Source organism: Candoia aspera, chromosome 3, assembly GCF_035149785.1.
Source record: "Candoia aspera isolate rCanAsp1 chromosome 3, rCanAsp1.hap2, whole genome shotgun sequence".
Lineage (NCBI taxonomy): Eukaryota > Metazoa > Chordata > Lepidosauria > Squamata > Boidae > Candoia > Candoia aspera.
The window spans coordinates 167,495,245-167,512,286 of record NC_086155.1 but is presented as its reverse complement, the minus strand read 5'-3'; the positions used below and the strand labels follow the sequence as shown (position 1 = coordinate 167,512,286).

At 37.1% G+C, this 17,042-nt stretch overlaps 1 protein-coding gene across 2 annotated transcripts in view; it reads right to left on the bottom strand.

Annotated features, from left to right (window-relative positions):
- Positions 1-17,042, bottom strand: part of LOC134494217 (DNA repair-scaffolding protein-like) — a 158,026-nt gene that overhangs the window by 41,788 nt on the left and 99,196 nt on the right. Inside the window, exons 6-9 of one of the 2 annotated variants that reach the window (XM_063299263.1) lie at positions 13,205-13,366; positions 7,618-7,705; positions 4,278-4,418; positions 4,127-4,186 (exon numbers count right to left, since the gene is read on the bottom strand). In XM_063299263.1, coding sequence (XP_063155333.1) covers positions 4,127-4,186; positions 4,278-4,418; positions 7,618-7,705; positions 13,205-13,366 — 451 coding nt within the window. The remainder of the gene's footprint in view (positions 1-4,126; positions 4,187-4,277; positions 4,419-7,617; positions 7,706-13,204; positions 13,367-17,042) is intronic. The other variant, XM_063299264.1, reaches the window with a different exon arrangement.

The window sequence follows — 17,042 nt, the reverse complement described above, 5'->3', positions numbered from 1 at the left end:
TCTAGCCATGACATTTTATTTCTGGAATGGTTAGCACAGATGAGCTAAATTATATCTTCACAATTACAAAATCTCATTTCCATTTATGATATATCTTTCTCCATTTTAAACATGCTGATAAAATTGAATTAAGTGGCTACTGTAAAATACTACCTACAATTAAATATTTGAACTAACATTGCAATTCAGTTAGAGAATTCTGAATGAATTAATCATTTAGTTTTTTATATTACTTAAAACAAGATAAATGCACATGTGAAACAAAATCATCTGGGATGTTTCTAGTGTAAAGGCTATGCTTTTAATTTGTGGAAATCCCTGAGCAAGTGAGAACACAGGGTCAAAGAAACTAAAGAACGAGTAGAAATTTGAAAAACTGTACTACAAAGCAACTGTGTTATCATACAATTCTGCTCTTCCCCTAAGCCTACTCCAGCTTTGTCTATGGCCACCTGAGATGGGGGGAAAAACCTAATAGGGAACTGTAGTGCTTACAACCAGTGGTGTGCTGGAGATGGCTCGTACCAGCTCACAAGAGCCAATTTAAAATTTCCAAAAACTCTGAGCTGATTGAAAGCAGAGCTGAGCCGCAAAGCCTAGCACACCCATCAGCTGTTTGGTGGCTTACAGCGTGGCACAGCAGTAGCAATGGAGCCAGCAGGGCTGGTTGTTACACATTTATTAGCACAATCTGCTATAGCAGGATTTCTCACTAAGATCTGTTGTAAGGGTTGGGATTTTTAAGTTGGTCATAAAAGATTTGGAACTAGGAGAGTGTAATAGAGGTGTGTAAAATTTCTGTGGTAGAACATTGGAATGTTTCATTTTCCTCCTGACACACATCATATTTCTCCTGTTCCACTGAAACAGGCCAATCTGAACATTCCAGGAATGGTTAATTTATTTCTGGAAGTGAATTATCCAGAATTGGAAGTAATTGTATATTCTGGATGCTGCCTAGCTACTTTTCTATGAACAGTTCAGGGCAATTCACTTCTAGAAATAGATTACACCCCTTTGGAACTCTTAGATCAGCCTATTCTAGGGAAAAGTTGGATATTCTGGAAGAAAAGTGGAACATCCCAGAGCTGGATCTGTATATGAGCAGTGAGACAGCCAAGTTTATGGGTGATTCCAAATTGCTCAGGGGGCTATAAACAAAACAGACTGAAGAGCTCCTAAATGCTCTCTATAAGGTAGGTAAATAGGCAATAAAATACCAAATAAACTTTGATATGAAGTGACTCTAAATCAGGCAAACCTCCCTGCTAGCTTCCCATATACTGAACCGAATTCAGTATTCAGTTATGCAGACTAATAAGGCAAGAACTTAGATTTATGGGTAATATTTCAATGAAGATAAACAGCAATTGTGAATAATGAAAATATGGACTATTAGGAGAGGGGCTGTAAATGAAATTGCCGGCAGTATATTGTGGTTAAAGAAATCTATTATATGATCACATTTAGAAGACAATGTATAATTTTGGTTACTACATCTCAAATGCTACATCTATTTTATAATATTTGGTGCATCTGAACTTCCAAGTTCAAAGCCACTTAAATACCAGCTTCAGGAAAGGGCTAATACTTTCTTGTCCTGATTTCGGGATTCCCAAAAGAATCTGACTGGCTATTGTGAAAGGAACACGCTGTAAAGGTAGACTACTGGTCTCTTCCAGCAGTTCTTCAAACCAATAGAAACTAGCTAATTTATCATCACATAAACTTTTGTGGATTATAGTACACTTCAACAGATGAATGGTGTACAGTCCTGAAGGAAGGAATATGATATATACACACAACTGTTGATGGGACAGGAAAGTAGAAAGAAGGGAGAATGGTAACAGGAAATGAAAAACAATGGGGATGGCCTAAAAATTGTCTTCAAAATTGCCTTAAATTTTAAAAACTTCTTTTTTTTTTTTGGTTAAAACTCCCTCAACTTCACAGTAATATATACAGAGAAAATTCACTGCTGATAAATCTATTTTTTCTTTTTTTGTAGGTATGATATCCTATTGGCAAATCTGCCCTCCAGGGATAAAGCAGCAGCATGGACATACTTCGCTGTGGGGACTGAGGATTTCCCAGATATACAGCTAATTTAAATAGAGCTTGCTGGTGTCTTGTATTAAATACTTCCGAACATGAAGCAGATGTAACCAGGAAGCATATAAATTATGCAAGAACCCAAAATATTTGGAGCAATACTTGAGAAGGCATTTTTTTTGAAGAGCTCACTCAACTACCACTGATTCTGTAAAAGCTAAGACAACTATTTGATTACTTACTTACTAAATAAGTAAAATATACTCTATTATTTTAAAATAACCTAATATTTGTCTTTTAATGCTAGATAATAGTATTTGATTGTGGTAAGTAAAACAAACAAGACTCAACTTGAGAAATTTCAGAGATTTTTAACTCAGAGTCTCCAAAATGTTTTGTTCCCATGTGTAAATGAATTTTAATTTTATAGAACATTTCATGTTTCATTTTAATGTATTATCCAGTTTAAATCTCTGGAATGCAATTCAACCAGATATGTCATATGTTTCATTGGAGTCATTTGTAGAACTATTCTGTACTATGATGACAAACTCTAGCAACTGCCCACAAGCCCATATAAAATGTTTAGTGAAAGAAAATGTTAGAACTCTTAGGAAGATAGCTTGGAAAGGAGAGGAAAAAAAAAAGAATTAACCACCTGGATTATAAAGGGCAGAGGGAGGGGCAGATGAAGTCTGGCCAGATATATTCAGTTTTTACTATAGTTTCTAGATTTAGCTATTTAGTCATCTCTAATTATAATTCAGATAATTATGTAATATTTTCAAGTGCAAATAGGCATCTCATGTCATCTTTGTATCTTTCATTGTAGTTTCTGATGAATGCAATAGTTTCAGTTCCATCAAATTCTTTTCTCTGGTACTGTATACACAAACTTTTCTGTAAGTGGAGTTATTTGTAGTGGTACATTATGTACTCTCTAAATGAATAAGATTATTTCAGGTATATTATGTTACTTCTTCAGTATCACAGCATTGTTTTTACTTTATTTTTTCACTTTGTTGTAAACAATCTTTCTTAAAATTAATTTTTAATCTGAATATGAAAGTACTGACATTATATAATGTAGTAATTTGATTTAATAATTAGACAGCCAGTATAGCACCGTGGTTTAAGGTGTTGGACTAGGACTAGGAACACCCAAGTTCACATCTGTGCTTACTCATGGGAACCAACTGGGTGACTTTGGGCCAGTTATTTTCTCTGAGCCCACCCCACAGTATTGTTGCTGTTGGGATAAAATGAAGGGAAATCCTTATGTAAACAACCTTAAGTTTCTAGAGAAACAACCTTAAGTTTCTAGAGAAAAAACAGAATATCAGTGAAACAAACATATAAAGATGGAGACCCTCTGATAAAACTCTTAAAGAGGCATCAGACTTTAAGGAATTGTGTTCTTGATCAGGAATAGGCAATCTTTCTGGGCTAATGAGCATATTTGGAATTATGAGAACATGCCATTGATCTTCTCACAAACTAATTGCCATAAGGAGAACTGCACTGTTACTGAACAGTGTTGTTGATTCTAAATGAACATGTTGCTTATTATAAAAATAGTAAGTACCTAGGCTTTCATTCATACATTTTAGACTTCTTATTTTAAAAAGAAAGAGCTATACATGGCAATGAATAGAAGACACATATAATTCATTTACCACTTCAAGACTGAAGAACAAATTCAATGTAGAAAGTGACTCCTACATTTTTGGGGAAGAAATTCTCTTGTCACCAAATCCCAAAGAATCCTCTAGTACATAAAAATATTCTAATTTAGACTGATGACATATTCAGTGGTTTCGTGTTCAAAGGGTTGGACTGGGATGAGAAGAATCAGATTCAAGTGTCTGTTTGACCAAAATAGGTGATTTTGATCCAGTCACTCCCTTTTAGCTCAGCCTATCTCAGAGGGTTCTGTGCAGATAAAATGGGGAGGGGGGGGGGGCTCTCACGTGCACACTTTTCTGGCTTAAAAGAAAGCCAGAACATAAATTTAATAATCATTAAAAATAACTGGTTGGTGTATAAAGGAAGATTATTTACATAAAAATAATACCTGCAGTCTTCGATATACAACATATGCCCAAAAACTGCAACGCTGAGGTAAATCACTCATCTGAAAAACAATTAAAATTGGGCCAATATTTAATTCCAAACTATTATGCTAATAGTTATGCTGACTGTAAAATTTTTAAGGAAAAAAATACCTGGTAAATTTCCTTGAGATTATGAACAGCTGGGGGAAAATATAAATTTGAAATTTGTTCTCTTTCATCTGCATCAATGTAATCAGGGTGAGCAGCAAGAATGTAACAGAAACTAGGAGGAAGCTGGTTAGCAGTAATTTGCTGAAAATAATCAAAATAGATACAGTCATTAAACAAATTAATCATATTAAATTAATTTACTTGATGCAGACTAGGAACCCCATCTAAATATGGGAGAAGAGTTGGTAGCAGCTAACAGCTTCTCCTCCTTCTAATGTCAAAGGGTTGACACTTTGCAAAATCAGGAATAATATTTCATTCAGACTTTCCTGTGAGTCTACACCCACAAACTTATGTCATAAAAGAATACAGCTAAGCACAAAGCAACAAATCACTGAAGTTGTTTTGCCATGATAATCATGGCCAAAATGGGATCTAATATTTTCATTTCTTCACATGATTTCTGTGTCATTTAGAATATTATCATGTGGGTGAATTTGACAATAAACAGATGAAGCTGCATTACTGAGAAACAAGAATGTTGCCAAACTGAATATCGAGCAGCAAGAGGATAACAGAGGACACGAATAATAGAAGATAAAGTAACATCATATTCTCTTTATCTGTGGCTGTTATGAGATCAAATCTATTTTATTTAAGATTCTATAAAGCAATACTATGCTAATTATAAATTTGAATGACACAATGCTCATGAGAGTTATTTCTTGATAATTACTCCAATCATAAAGGAATGGGAGTAATGAAAACAACTTCATCTTTTTATTTCCATTTGTGCACATGGAGTTTCTGAAGCATCACAACCTGCTAGATCTGCAGTTCATGCCCCAAAATACTGTATACCCATTTCATGTCCTAACCAACTGTAGATCTCACATGCTTTCACCCTATTTTGTCCATATACATGCAAATCTGGAGTTCACCTTCAACCATCATCGCTTTACCCAAGTTAGCTAACAGTTAAGTGCAAAGGATGCAAACCAATCACTGAATATACCCTCACAGAATATCCAGTGTAAATTTGCAAACATCTCAGCAAAGCACAAAAGTAATTATATTTCTAAGTTTCTCCTCTCGATAGCAGAAATAACACACAAATGTCCCTTAAATCAATTTGCGTGCTTTTATGTTACACAAAGCATTCTTCCTTATATATTGCAGTAGTGGGCACTGTGCAGATGGAGGGACTAGAAAGAGCTTTCAGAGAAAGACCCATTTGTGAAGCACTTAATAAATCCACAGAAAAGCCAGAAAAATGTATTACTCTACATCAGTGTTTCTCAACCTTGGCAACTTTAAGTTGTGTGGACTTCAACTCCTAGAATTCCCGAGCCAGCATGCTGGCTGGGAATTCTGGGAGTTGAGGTCCACACTGCTTAGAGTTGCTAAGGTTGAGAAACACTGCTCTACATTATGCCTAATCAGCTTTCCTGGTGAATTATGATCCCCACAGCAATAACCCAATAAGAGTTTCATGCTGGTGAAGGAACATTTTTGGATTTCTCCCAAGCTGTTCAGAACACAGCTAGCATGCTGACAATAGGCAGGGAAACACAGCAGTGACAGTCTCTGAAAGGCTGTATGCACACAGGGACAGGATGGAACTGCTCAAATGTGTAGGTCTTCCACTGCTAAGAGAGCAGGGGACAACCCTCAGGCCTGGTACCTTAACCACTACACCAAACTGCCTGTCATTTAAGAATTGTGAAAGGTGAAAGGTCCCCTGTGCAAGCACCAAGTCATGTCTGACCCTTTGGGGGGATGCCGCTTTCGCAATGTTTTCTTGGCAGACTGTAGTGGGGTGGTTTGCCATTGCCTCTCCCAGTTGTCACCTTCCCCAGCAAGCTGGGTACTCATTTTACCAACCTCGGAAGGATGGAAGGCTGGGTCAACCTGAGCTGGCTACCCGAGAATCCAGCTTCCACTAGGATCGAACTCGGGTTGTGGGGAGAGTTTCGGTTGCAATACTGCTGCCTACCACTCTGCGCCAGACAAGGCTCTTCATTTAAGAATTAACTCTTACTAAAATATATGCCAGAAGATAATTAGAAGCTCCTCCTTTTTGAGATTATTAAAAATCATAAAGAAATTAAGAAGAAAAGCCAGAAGCAAGCATATGCTATAACTTCTGCTGTAACCATAACTCCACCTGTTCATCACTCAAGTCCTGCCTGACATAGATCCACCTCCCACTTAAATTTTACTGGAAGAGAACAAGCATCAGCATACTTTAATCTAGAGTTTAATGTTCTCTAGTGTCCCTCCCTAACTGAAGTTATAATTAAGTAGGACCTTCAAGAACATTTTATTCTTCTGAGATAAGAGGTACCAAAGTGAACAGATTTTCCATTCATTAGATATAAGAGGAAATTTGAAAGAGACCATGAATTTATTCCCTAACAGCCCCAGAAAAACTTCCTTGCATACTAAATATGCAAAGTCATACCCGCTCTGTGCAGCATTGGTCTTCTCTACTTCTACAAGAATTAAGTAACAAAGATATGAATATTTCTATTCAATATTTGAGAGAGACTGATTTCAGTGTTAACAACAAAGATATTGTAGTTTGCCTCATCATCCTTTTGAATATGCTTTTACTTCTGAAGACAACAGTTGGCACATTGTACTTAGCTGGAATTGCATCTTCCATGCTAGAATGTATCTGCGTTATCTTTCTCTCCCAAACTGTAATGGTTATAAATCAGTACAACAGCACCTCAAAATCTCATTAAATTACTGTCAAGGTTTAAACTATTACGAACTATGGTATTTTAATTACTGCAAACAGCTTTATATATATTATACAAACATATTCACTTCACATTTTCTTCATTTTCACAGCTAACACTGCTGTTTTAAGATGCATAAATATTCTATTACAGAAGTTTATCTCCTTCATAATTTTTTTCTAGCTCTGGTTTTATATAAGATTGTGATAAAATGTGATGGTTGATTGAAGAAAATAGAGTATCTCCAGCTGAAGATGCCATTTTTTGGAAACTTTAAAATGAACCAAGGGCAAATTAGACTAATCTGGAATTTCAAATGCACAAATATACTAAACATTTCATTTGTAATTCTCTTCAGGAATCTCAAATTTTAGAAGCTTTTGCTTCTAAATTTAAATCCCTTTCCATACAATGAAAATTATATTATCTATATACATTACCAAGTAACTTGGAACAGTAATTGTTGGTGATGTTATGATAAGGAGAGGAAAATACAATGTTTAAAATTTAATGAGGTAATTGAGAAGATAATTTATTTAGAAAACCTTATTTAGATGCTTATTTTGGAAAAATCAGGTTTCAAAGTATCTTACCATTTCATTTCCTTGTCTCTTGCCTGGGACTTGAAGAGGTGATAGTGGTGGCCACAGACTGTCAATTATACTAAAAAGTTCTAGAGTTCTTTAAAAACAAAAACATGTAAGCAAAGCACAAATCTGGTAAAATCTGTGTGAGCATGTACAATACTATTCAAAAGTATAATCATTAGAAACATAAAATCATCAAAGCAAATTCATGTCATATTTGCTCATCTGTATTTTAGTTACTTTGATTCTGTATTTTAGTTACTTTGACTCCCAATAGAATCTTGTACTACTGCTAAAAGAAATTCCATGACACAGTCAGATTTAATCCCAAGTAGGTAGTTATGGTACTGCATGGGAATAAGCCTTTTAAATCAATGGGATTTCCTGCTGAGTAGAAATGCATTTGTAACTTTTTTTTTACTGCTATGGAGGGAAAATTGGGTTGTTGATTGTTACTGAAAAAGTGAAATGAAGTATTTACTTGCATGAGTTTTAGGAGATTTTCTAAATATACTAAGCCAATGCCTGATATAGTTAAAAGCTTAAGTGTCCCAATTTGTAGAGCTGCATTGCACTGTTCCAGAATCAACTCCTATAAGTCTCAGAAATTTATTATTGAGTTCAGAGCACACAATTTCTCATTATATTCATTTTTAAAAAGCTAGTAAAGCCTCAAATTAATAATCCTTCATTTTTATAATATTCAAATTTCATTAAGATATGAAATATTATATTTTCCATATTTCTACCACATCTGCTCATCAAAATCTTGACAATTCAAAATTTATTCAGAGAAAGAAAGGAGAAAACAAAGAAGTGAACAGCTAGCAAATAAGCTATTACTAAAAGGAAAAACTCTAAAATAAGTGTAAGGGGAAGGCTGAATCTGCTTCTTTTCCTGGAACACTGTGGAAGGAAAGAACAACATGGATCAGCTGATATTATGAGTCTTTCCTCTATTGGGATCACCAACCACAGAGTCTGTATTCACATATCACACTAAACCTTAATAAGGGGCTGTGTTAAACATTTAACAGAATGTTTGACCCCTGCTCTCTTAGGAAGTGATAGCACTTGGACTGGGCTAAGAATCTAAACAGGGTCAGTATCTGGATAGGAAACCACTATGGAATAGCGGGGCTGTAAGTAAAACTGGCAAGTCAAAAAAATTGGCAAATTACTTTCATATTGTTGCCAAGAATACAGATGAATATGTTTAGTGATCATCAGTCAAGCTCAACAAAAAGGAGATTTTATTTTTACCCTGATGTCAGCCCATGATTTATAAACTAAAGACAATGGCTTAGTCAAATACATGAACTCAAAGAAATGTGGTTTACTCAACAAATCATAGTTAAACAATTCCTCATTCATTGAGATATATGAGAAACACTGTTGCTATGTTGAGAACCTACAGAATTGACACAACTACCAGGACCAAATATCATCATGGGGAAACAGAGCAATCTTGTTGACACAAGTAAGATATTACTAGGATCATGGATGCTGGCAAAAAGGTGAAGAATTTGAATGAAATTTAGAAAACTACTGTTTACCTATGCAGAGATTTAAGGTCAAGTAATTACCTTACTTTAATAAGAAAATTTTAAACAGGGAAATTATGTAAAATTAGGCAAAAAAGCAGAGAACGGATGTAGAAGTCTAAACCAAGGCTACATGTTTTTATTGGGGTTTTATCAGTATATACAAAGATGACACAATAATTTTTAGGGATGCCAATTTGGGAATAAAACTGAAAATTTGACGTGTATCTATGAACAAGGAGAAATAAAAGTTTTTCCAACAGAGAAATGGAAAGTGGAGACAAGAGCAAGACATCTGCCAGACATTCAGTTAGAGATATATACTCAAGCAGAAATGGGAGAAATATAGGAGTAACAGAAAATGAACGGTATAGATCTGGAAGCCAGTCTGGATGAAGTATGTATCTGTGAGAATCCAATGTATTGTAGAATTATAATATAGTGTAGCAAGGATTAAGCCTGTGATTTAATTATGAAAAACAGAAAAGATGTAAATATGTTATGTTGCAAGGGAAGCCGTGGAAGGTGGAAAGCCAATCTGAAAAAAGTTTTACAGAAAATTGAATACAACAAGTTAATGATACATTTAAGATTTTGAGAGTGGTATGTCAAAGTAAACATGAATTTTGATATATGGCTTTTATTTTCTACAACACACATCGAAACCAAGCATGCTAAACTTCAGCGCAATTATAACTTCGACTTGCAGTCTCTAGTCCGTAGAAAAAAAATATTTAAATTATTGGTTGTGTTTCTGGTTTTTTCCTATACAAAAATGACATGCATGGCACAAATCAACACAGAATTGTTTACATGATAAAATTCAGCATATTGCCTCTTTTCCTCATTTTATCATAGTCTCTCATTAGTCAATGATTAGTCATGGAATGCTAAGATGGGCAGTCAAATGACACCTGGAATTACAGGTAAGCATGGCCTGGGAGAACAAAACGAAGCAGGACATAGACTGATAGAATTTTGCCAAGACAATTCACTCTGCATAACAAACACTCTCTTCCAACAGCCTAAGAGACGGCTTTATACATGGACTTCCCCAGATGGACAACACCGAAATCAGATTGACTACATCCTTTGCAGCCAAAGGTGGCCGACATCTATACAGTCGGTAAAAACAAGACCGGGAGCTGACTGTAGTTCAGATCACAAACTTCTTATTGCACAATTTAGGATCAGACTAAAGAGATTAGGGAAGACCCACAGATCAGCTAGATATGAGCTCACTAATATTCCTAAGGAATATGCAGTGGAGGTGAAGAATAGATTTAAAGGACTGGACTTAGTAGATAGGGTCCCGGAAGAACTATGGACAGAAGTCCGCAACATTGTTCAGGAGGCGGCAACAAAATACATCCCAAAGAAAGAGAAAACCAAGAAGGCAAAATGGCTGTCTGCTGAGACACTAGAAGGAGCCCAAGAAAGAAGGAAAGCAAAAGGCAACAGTGATAGGGGGAGATATGCCCAATTAAATGCAAAATTCCAGAGGTTAGCCAGAAGACATAAGGAATTATTTTTAAACAAGCAATGCACAGAAGTGGAAGAAGACAATAGAATAGGAAGGACAAGAGACCTCTTCCAGAAAATTAGAAACATCGGAGGTAAATTCCAGGCCAAAATGGGTACGATCAAAAACAAAGATGGCAAGGACCTAACAGAAGAAGAAGAGATCAAGAAAAGATGGCAAGAATATACAGAGACCTGTATAGGAAGGATAACAATATCGGGGATAGCTTTGACGGTGTGGTCAGTGAGCTAGAGCCAGACATCCTGAAGAGTGAGGTTGAATGGGCCTTAAGAAGCATTGCTAATAACAAGGCAGCAGGAGACGACGGCATCTCAGCTGAACTGTTCAAAATCTTGCAAGATGATGCTGTCAAGGTAATGCATGCTATATGCTAGCAAATTTGGAAAACACAGGAATGGCCATCACACTGGAAAAAATCAACTTATATCCCCATACCAAAAAAGGGACACACTAAAGAATGTTCAAACTATCGAACAGTGGCACTCATTTCACATGCCAGTAAGGTAATGCTCAAGATCCTGCAAGGTAGACTTCAGCAATTCATGGAGCGAGAATTGCCAGATGCACAAGCTGGGTTTAGGAAAGGCAGAGGAACTAGAGACCAAATTGCCAGTATCCGCTGGATAATGGAAAAAGCCAGGGAGTTTCAGAAAAACATCTATTTCTGTTTTATTGACTATTCTAAAGCCTTTGATTGTGTGGACCATAACAAATTGTGGCAAGTTCTTAGTGGTATGGGGATACCAAGTCATCTTGTATGCCTCCTGAAGAAGCTGTATAACGACCAAGTAGCAACAGTAAGAACAGACCACAGAACAACGGACTGGTTTAAGATTGGGAAAGGAGTACGGCAGGGCTGTATACTCTCACCCTACCTATTCAACTTGTACGCAGAACACATCATGCAACATGCTGGGCTTGAGGAATCCAAGGCTGGAGTTAAAATCGCTGGAAGAAACATTAACTATCTCAGATATGCAGATGATACCACTTTGATGGCTGAAAGCAAAGAGGAACTGAGGAGCCTTATGATGAAGGTGAAAGAAGAAAGTGCAAAAGCTGGCTTGCAGCTAAACCTCAAAAAAACCAAGATTATGGCAACCAGCTTGATTGATAACTGGCAAATAGAGGGAGAAAATGTAGAAGCAGTGAAAGACTTTGTATTTCTAGGTGCGAAGATTACTGCAGATGCTGACTGCAGTCAGGAAATCAGAAGACGCTTAATCCTTGGGAGAAGAGCAATGACCCATCTCGATAACATAGTTAAGAGCAGAGACATCACACTGACAACAAAGGTCCGCATAGTTAAAGCAATGGTGTTCCCCGTAGTAACATATGGCTGTGAGAGCTGGACCATAAGGAAGGCTGAGAGAAGGAAGATAGATGCTTTGGAACTGTGGTGTTGGAGGAAAATTCTGAGAGTGCCTTGGACTGCAAGAAGATCAAACCAGTCCATATTCCAGGAAATAAAGCCAGACTGCTCACTTGAGGGAATGATATTAAAGGCAAAACTGAAATACTTTGGCCACATAATGAGAAGACAGGACACGCTGGAGAAGATGCTGATGCTAGGGAGAGTGGAGGGCAAAAGGAAGAGGGGCCGACCAAGGGCAAGGTGGATGGATGATATTCTAGAGGTGACGGACTCGTCCCTGGGGGAGCTGAGGGTGTTGATGACCGACAGGAAGCTCTGGCGTGGGCTGGTCCATGAAGTCACGAAGAGTCGGAAGCGACTGAACGAATAAACAACAACTCATTAGTCACTTTCTATTAAACTGCTCTAAAGTATTCAGGTTAACTTTGGGAAGGAAGGTAGTCATGCATGAGTAAACACAATAACATAAAAGGATGTCAAGAAACAAAGATACTGCCTCACATAGAGTTAATCCAGGTTACTTTAGCAATGACTATGGAGTTCTAGTCATCCATTCTCAAAAACACAGAAGAACAACAACAACAACAAAACACAAGCATATAAGAACAATAAGGGGTAAGAAGTACATTCCATGATAAAAAGCTTTTCAACCTAAGAGGAAATCTCACAGTCATTTTTTCTAACAATTGAGTATAAGGGTACTCAGATTCATGGAGGAATGCTAGTATGAATATGCAGTGTCCTGTCCATATTAGGAACAACAATAATGTTAGTTAATGGCAAATGTCTAGTTTTATATTCATATTGCAATCTGGGACATAATTTGATTATTGGGGTTTATTTTTTATTTATTTATTTTTATCCCACCTTTATTATTTTTATAAATAACTCAAGGTGGCGAATATACCTAATACTCCTTCCTCCTCCTATTTTCCCCACAACAATCCTGTGAGGTGAGTTGGGCTGAGAGAGAGTGACTGGCCCAAGGTCACTCAGCCAGCTTTCATGCCTAAGGCAGGACTAGAACTCACAGCCTCCTAGTTTCTAGCCCAGCACCTTAACCACTAGACCAAACTGGGTTCTGGTTCCTTTTCACCTTAAAATGCAAAGAACTACTGTGACTTTTCTTACCTTCCCCTGGTGACTCTTCGCAAAATTTTCAGTCCAGAAACATGACAGTATTTTCCCTCCCATTTTTTGCTGTATTGTTCTATCACTTGTGAAGAGGAAAATAGAACTGGAAGCTGTATTTCACTAAATATTCCATAGATGTCCTGAACGAGGAGACACAACCTACACAGAGAATGAAAGTCACCTCATTAGCAGCACATTGTTTCTATACCTCAATTATTTCAGATTTAAAGGCTTTTTCCTAGGAAAGAAATTCTAGTTTTACTTTAAGACTTAGTAAAATCTAATGTAATTGGAATGCTTAGCAACTGGCAAGTTGCTAAGATATTTTCAACAATAATTTATATCAACCCCAGCTATTATGGCCAATGACAAAAAGTTTGGGAAACTGTAATATACAACACGTGGTGACTTGCCTGACTGCCTTTCCCTGGGGTGTCCAGTTTAAGAGAAGCAGCAAAAACAGAGCAGTAGAGATCTTCCCCTCCAAGAACCAAAGTCTTCTTACCCTGGAAATTCAGTCAAATTGGACATAATAAGCTAGACCAGTGTTTCTCAACCTTGGCAGCTTGAAGATGACTTCAACTCCCAGAACTCCCCAGCCAGCTATGGACTTCAACACATGATGTCCCACTATGGGAGTATGTCCCCAGCTATGGGAGTTCTGGGAGTTGAAGTCCACACATTTTCAAGCTGCCAAGGTTGAGAAACACTGAGCTAGACAGACAAGGTATCCTGATTTAATGGTATTTTCTCATAATTTATTTTGCAAGGTTATGTTCTATCACTAATTTCTCTTTAACATCTACATTAAAGCCACCAAAGAAATCACCTAGCATTTGGGATGCAATGTCACCAATAAACAGATAACATGCCAGTCAATTGGTTTTCACTGAAATCAGGTGAAGCTTAGGAGCAATACAAATATGTCGGGAGCTCATCTGACCATGTTCAGTCTGTTGTAATTGAGGCTGCATTTCTCAAAAACAGAATGATACTAATTTGGTCACCACAATAGATGCCCTTTTCACTTAGTCCCATTCAGCAACACAACTTAGAGCAGAGTCCAGACTACTGGAGAGTGAGATGACCTGGCCTCCTATGTTAGAAATGCATCTTACTTTGAAATATACTTAGAAACATCATTGGGTGCAAATGCAACCACCAATTGATTGGCAGAAACTAAAATATCTCTGTGGTTTTAAGATCTTTCAACTAGCTTACTATTTTAATTCCAATAAAAATTCAACAGGCTGGTTTTTTACCTTCTAAAGCTTTAAACAGATTGGCATCCAGGCATCTAACTGGACCAAATGCACATCATATAAACCTGCTTGATAGTTATTTCTTTTTAGGGCTTCAGAAGGCGGAAAGTTACTGCCCAGCAAGATGTCCTTTATTATGCTGGTATCCTGGTTGGCCAATATTCTCTCCAGATGTGTTAACCCATCAACTAGTTTGTTTAGATTTTGGGATGATAATTCAAACTATTTTTATCTGCCAATTTTAACTATGAATTGATTTAATTTTTCTTCACCTGTTGTTTTTTTTAAACATTTTTTTCTGTTTATAATACATTAATAATCATTTGTAATTTCTTACTTCACTTTTATGTGATATGCTCTGCACAATTTGTCATCTCTGGAGATACCTGAATTCTCATATATAATTCTTATTTACAGTAATTACTATTTCACACTAGAATCACTGTCTTGTATCAGTCTTCTCCAACCTAGTGACCTCTACGTCTGTTGGGACTTTGACTGTCAGAATTTCCTCCTACGTAGTCATACAGTTCAAATCTCCTTCCCCCCCCCAAAAAAAGGAACAGAGAAATTTGAATAAACAAAAACTGTTGTACAGAATCAATTCATTAGTTTTAAGGAACTATCCTTTCTGGAGAAAGCTATCTACTTGTAAAAGGTAAAGGTTTCCCTTGACGTAAAGTCCAGTCGAATCCGACTCTAGGGGGCGGTGCTCATCTCCGTTTCTAAGCCTTGGAGCCGGCGTTGTCATAGACACTTCCGGGTCATGTGGCCAGCATGACGACTCGGAACGCCGTTACCTTCCCGCCGAAGCGGTACCTATTGATCTACTCACATTTGCATGTTTTCGAACTGCTAGGTGAGCAGGAGCTGGGATTAACAACGGGAGCTCACCCCGCCGCGCGGTTTCGAACCGCCGACCTTCCGATCGACAGCTCAGCGGTTTAACCCGCAGCGCCACCGCGTCCCTACTTGTAGCTGAACACAAAAACAGGTGGAAAATTGTCCTGAGGTAAAACTGATCCTTTCCACAGCCAGTACTTCAAACACATATGCAGATGCTCAAACACAGAAAGAGGCTGTTAGGTGTGTAGTTACGGAGAGGACATAAAACTGAGGGTGTGAGAAAAGATAGGTAAACAAGATTCTCAAGACACATGATTCACTGGGAGGAGTGAAAAGGCAGAGGCTATCTGAGATAAGAAAAATGGCAGAGATTAGAATATTTTTTCCATTCCTGTAATGCCTCTGACCTAATTTTCCTTATAACAATAAATCTGTGTCTTGGATATATGCCTACTGGAGGGAATGTCTGAATTAAAAAAAATAAACACTTCCATATCTGGGATGCTAGATTAGGTCTCTTCTTCTTAACATTTACTATGGATGCAATGGGATTGTTTTATTTTGATATAGAAGGCTATTTGGTAACATGTAGATGTTACTGAAGTATCACAAGTAGGTAGCTGCAAGTGTACCAAGTACAGTGAGAAATAGTTCAGAGCAAATCCCATTTCAAAGCTTGGGAATATTCTGTTAATTTTCTAAAAGAGCTGGAGGCAGGGGAGCGAGAAGGTGAGGCCAATTACTTTCCACTGTTTTTTTACGATTATGTTGGTAATGCTTGTATTTATTCACTTCCCAGTGGTTATTTGGAAATGGTTATGGTATTATGCCATCATACCCCCTCCTAATTAGTCATCATTCTTGGGAAAGATAGAAAATGACTTTTTTCATCAGTAATTATACATATATGCCCTAAAACTTGAAATGAGGTTGGTGTTTCTTGTATAATTTTCACTCTTCCAAAGGATTAAGGCTGAAATGCATCCCATAAAATAAACACAGTTTAAAAGAAATGCTTTTCTGAGGGCAGCAAACCCAAGGAAAAAAGTAGAAAAATGGTATTTGTAGCAATACTTCTAGATATGAATTGCAAAGGCAAAAATACAGAACTAAATACATTTAATAAAAGGAAGGGAAATAACTGTTCAGTCTTCCGTTTACTTTTACTTTTTTTTAAAAAAACTGATTCAGTGAAAGCAGAGAGAAGGGGTAAAAAGAGACAGAAGCTCTTGGGAAAATAACTGTACAGTCTATATGCCTGCTATCAATGGAAACATTTGCTCTTCCAAGGTAGGGTGATGCCAATTATGCCTGCCTCTGGAGGAAAACTTACCTGTACTTACTCCTAGCAAGGGACAGACTATGAGGAGGTGCATGTACACTTAACGAGACCTCTGTGTTCCATTCCTTTCATCAAAACAAGCCCACAGAGTTCCAATCTAAAAACTTGTCTGGTCAAGTCTTGAGGTGGAGCTCAAGTAGCTTCTATTGGTGTGGCTTAGAATCAAACAGCAACCCTCAAGGCTCCACCCAAAGTAGATTTAATTTATCTGAACTTTTCTAATACAAACAAAAACCCTCCACCAACAGCACATGTTATCTGTAATGCAATCAGAATAGGGAATCAGATATGTGGGCCCTAAAAATAAAAATAAAAAAGCCCTTTCTTTTCTAGCCTGTAATACTACAGTAGTTCTGCAAAGAAACTTCATATTAGTTCTAATATA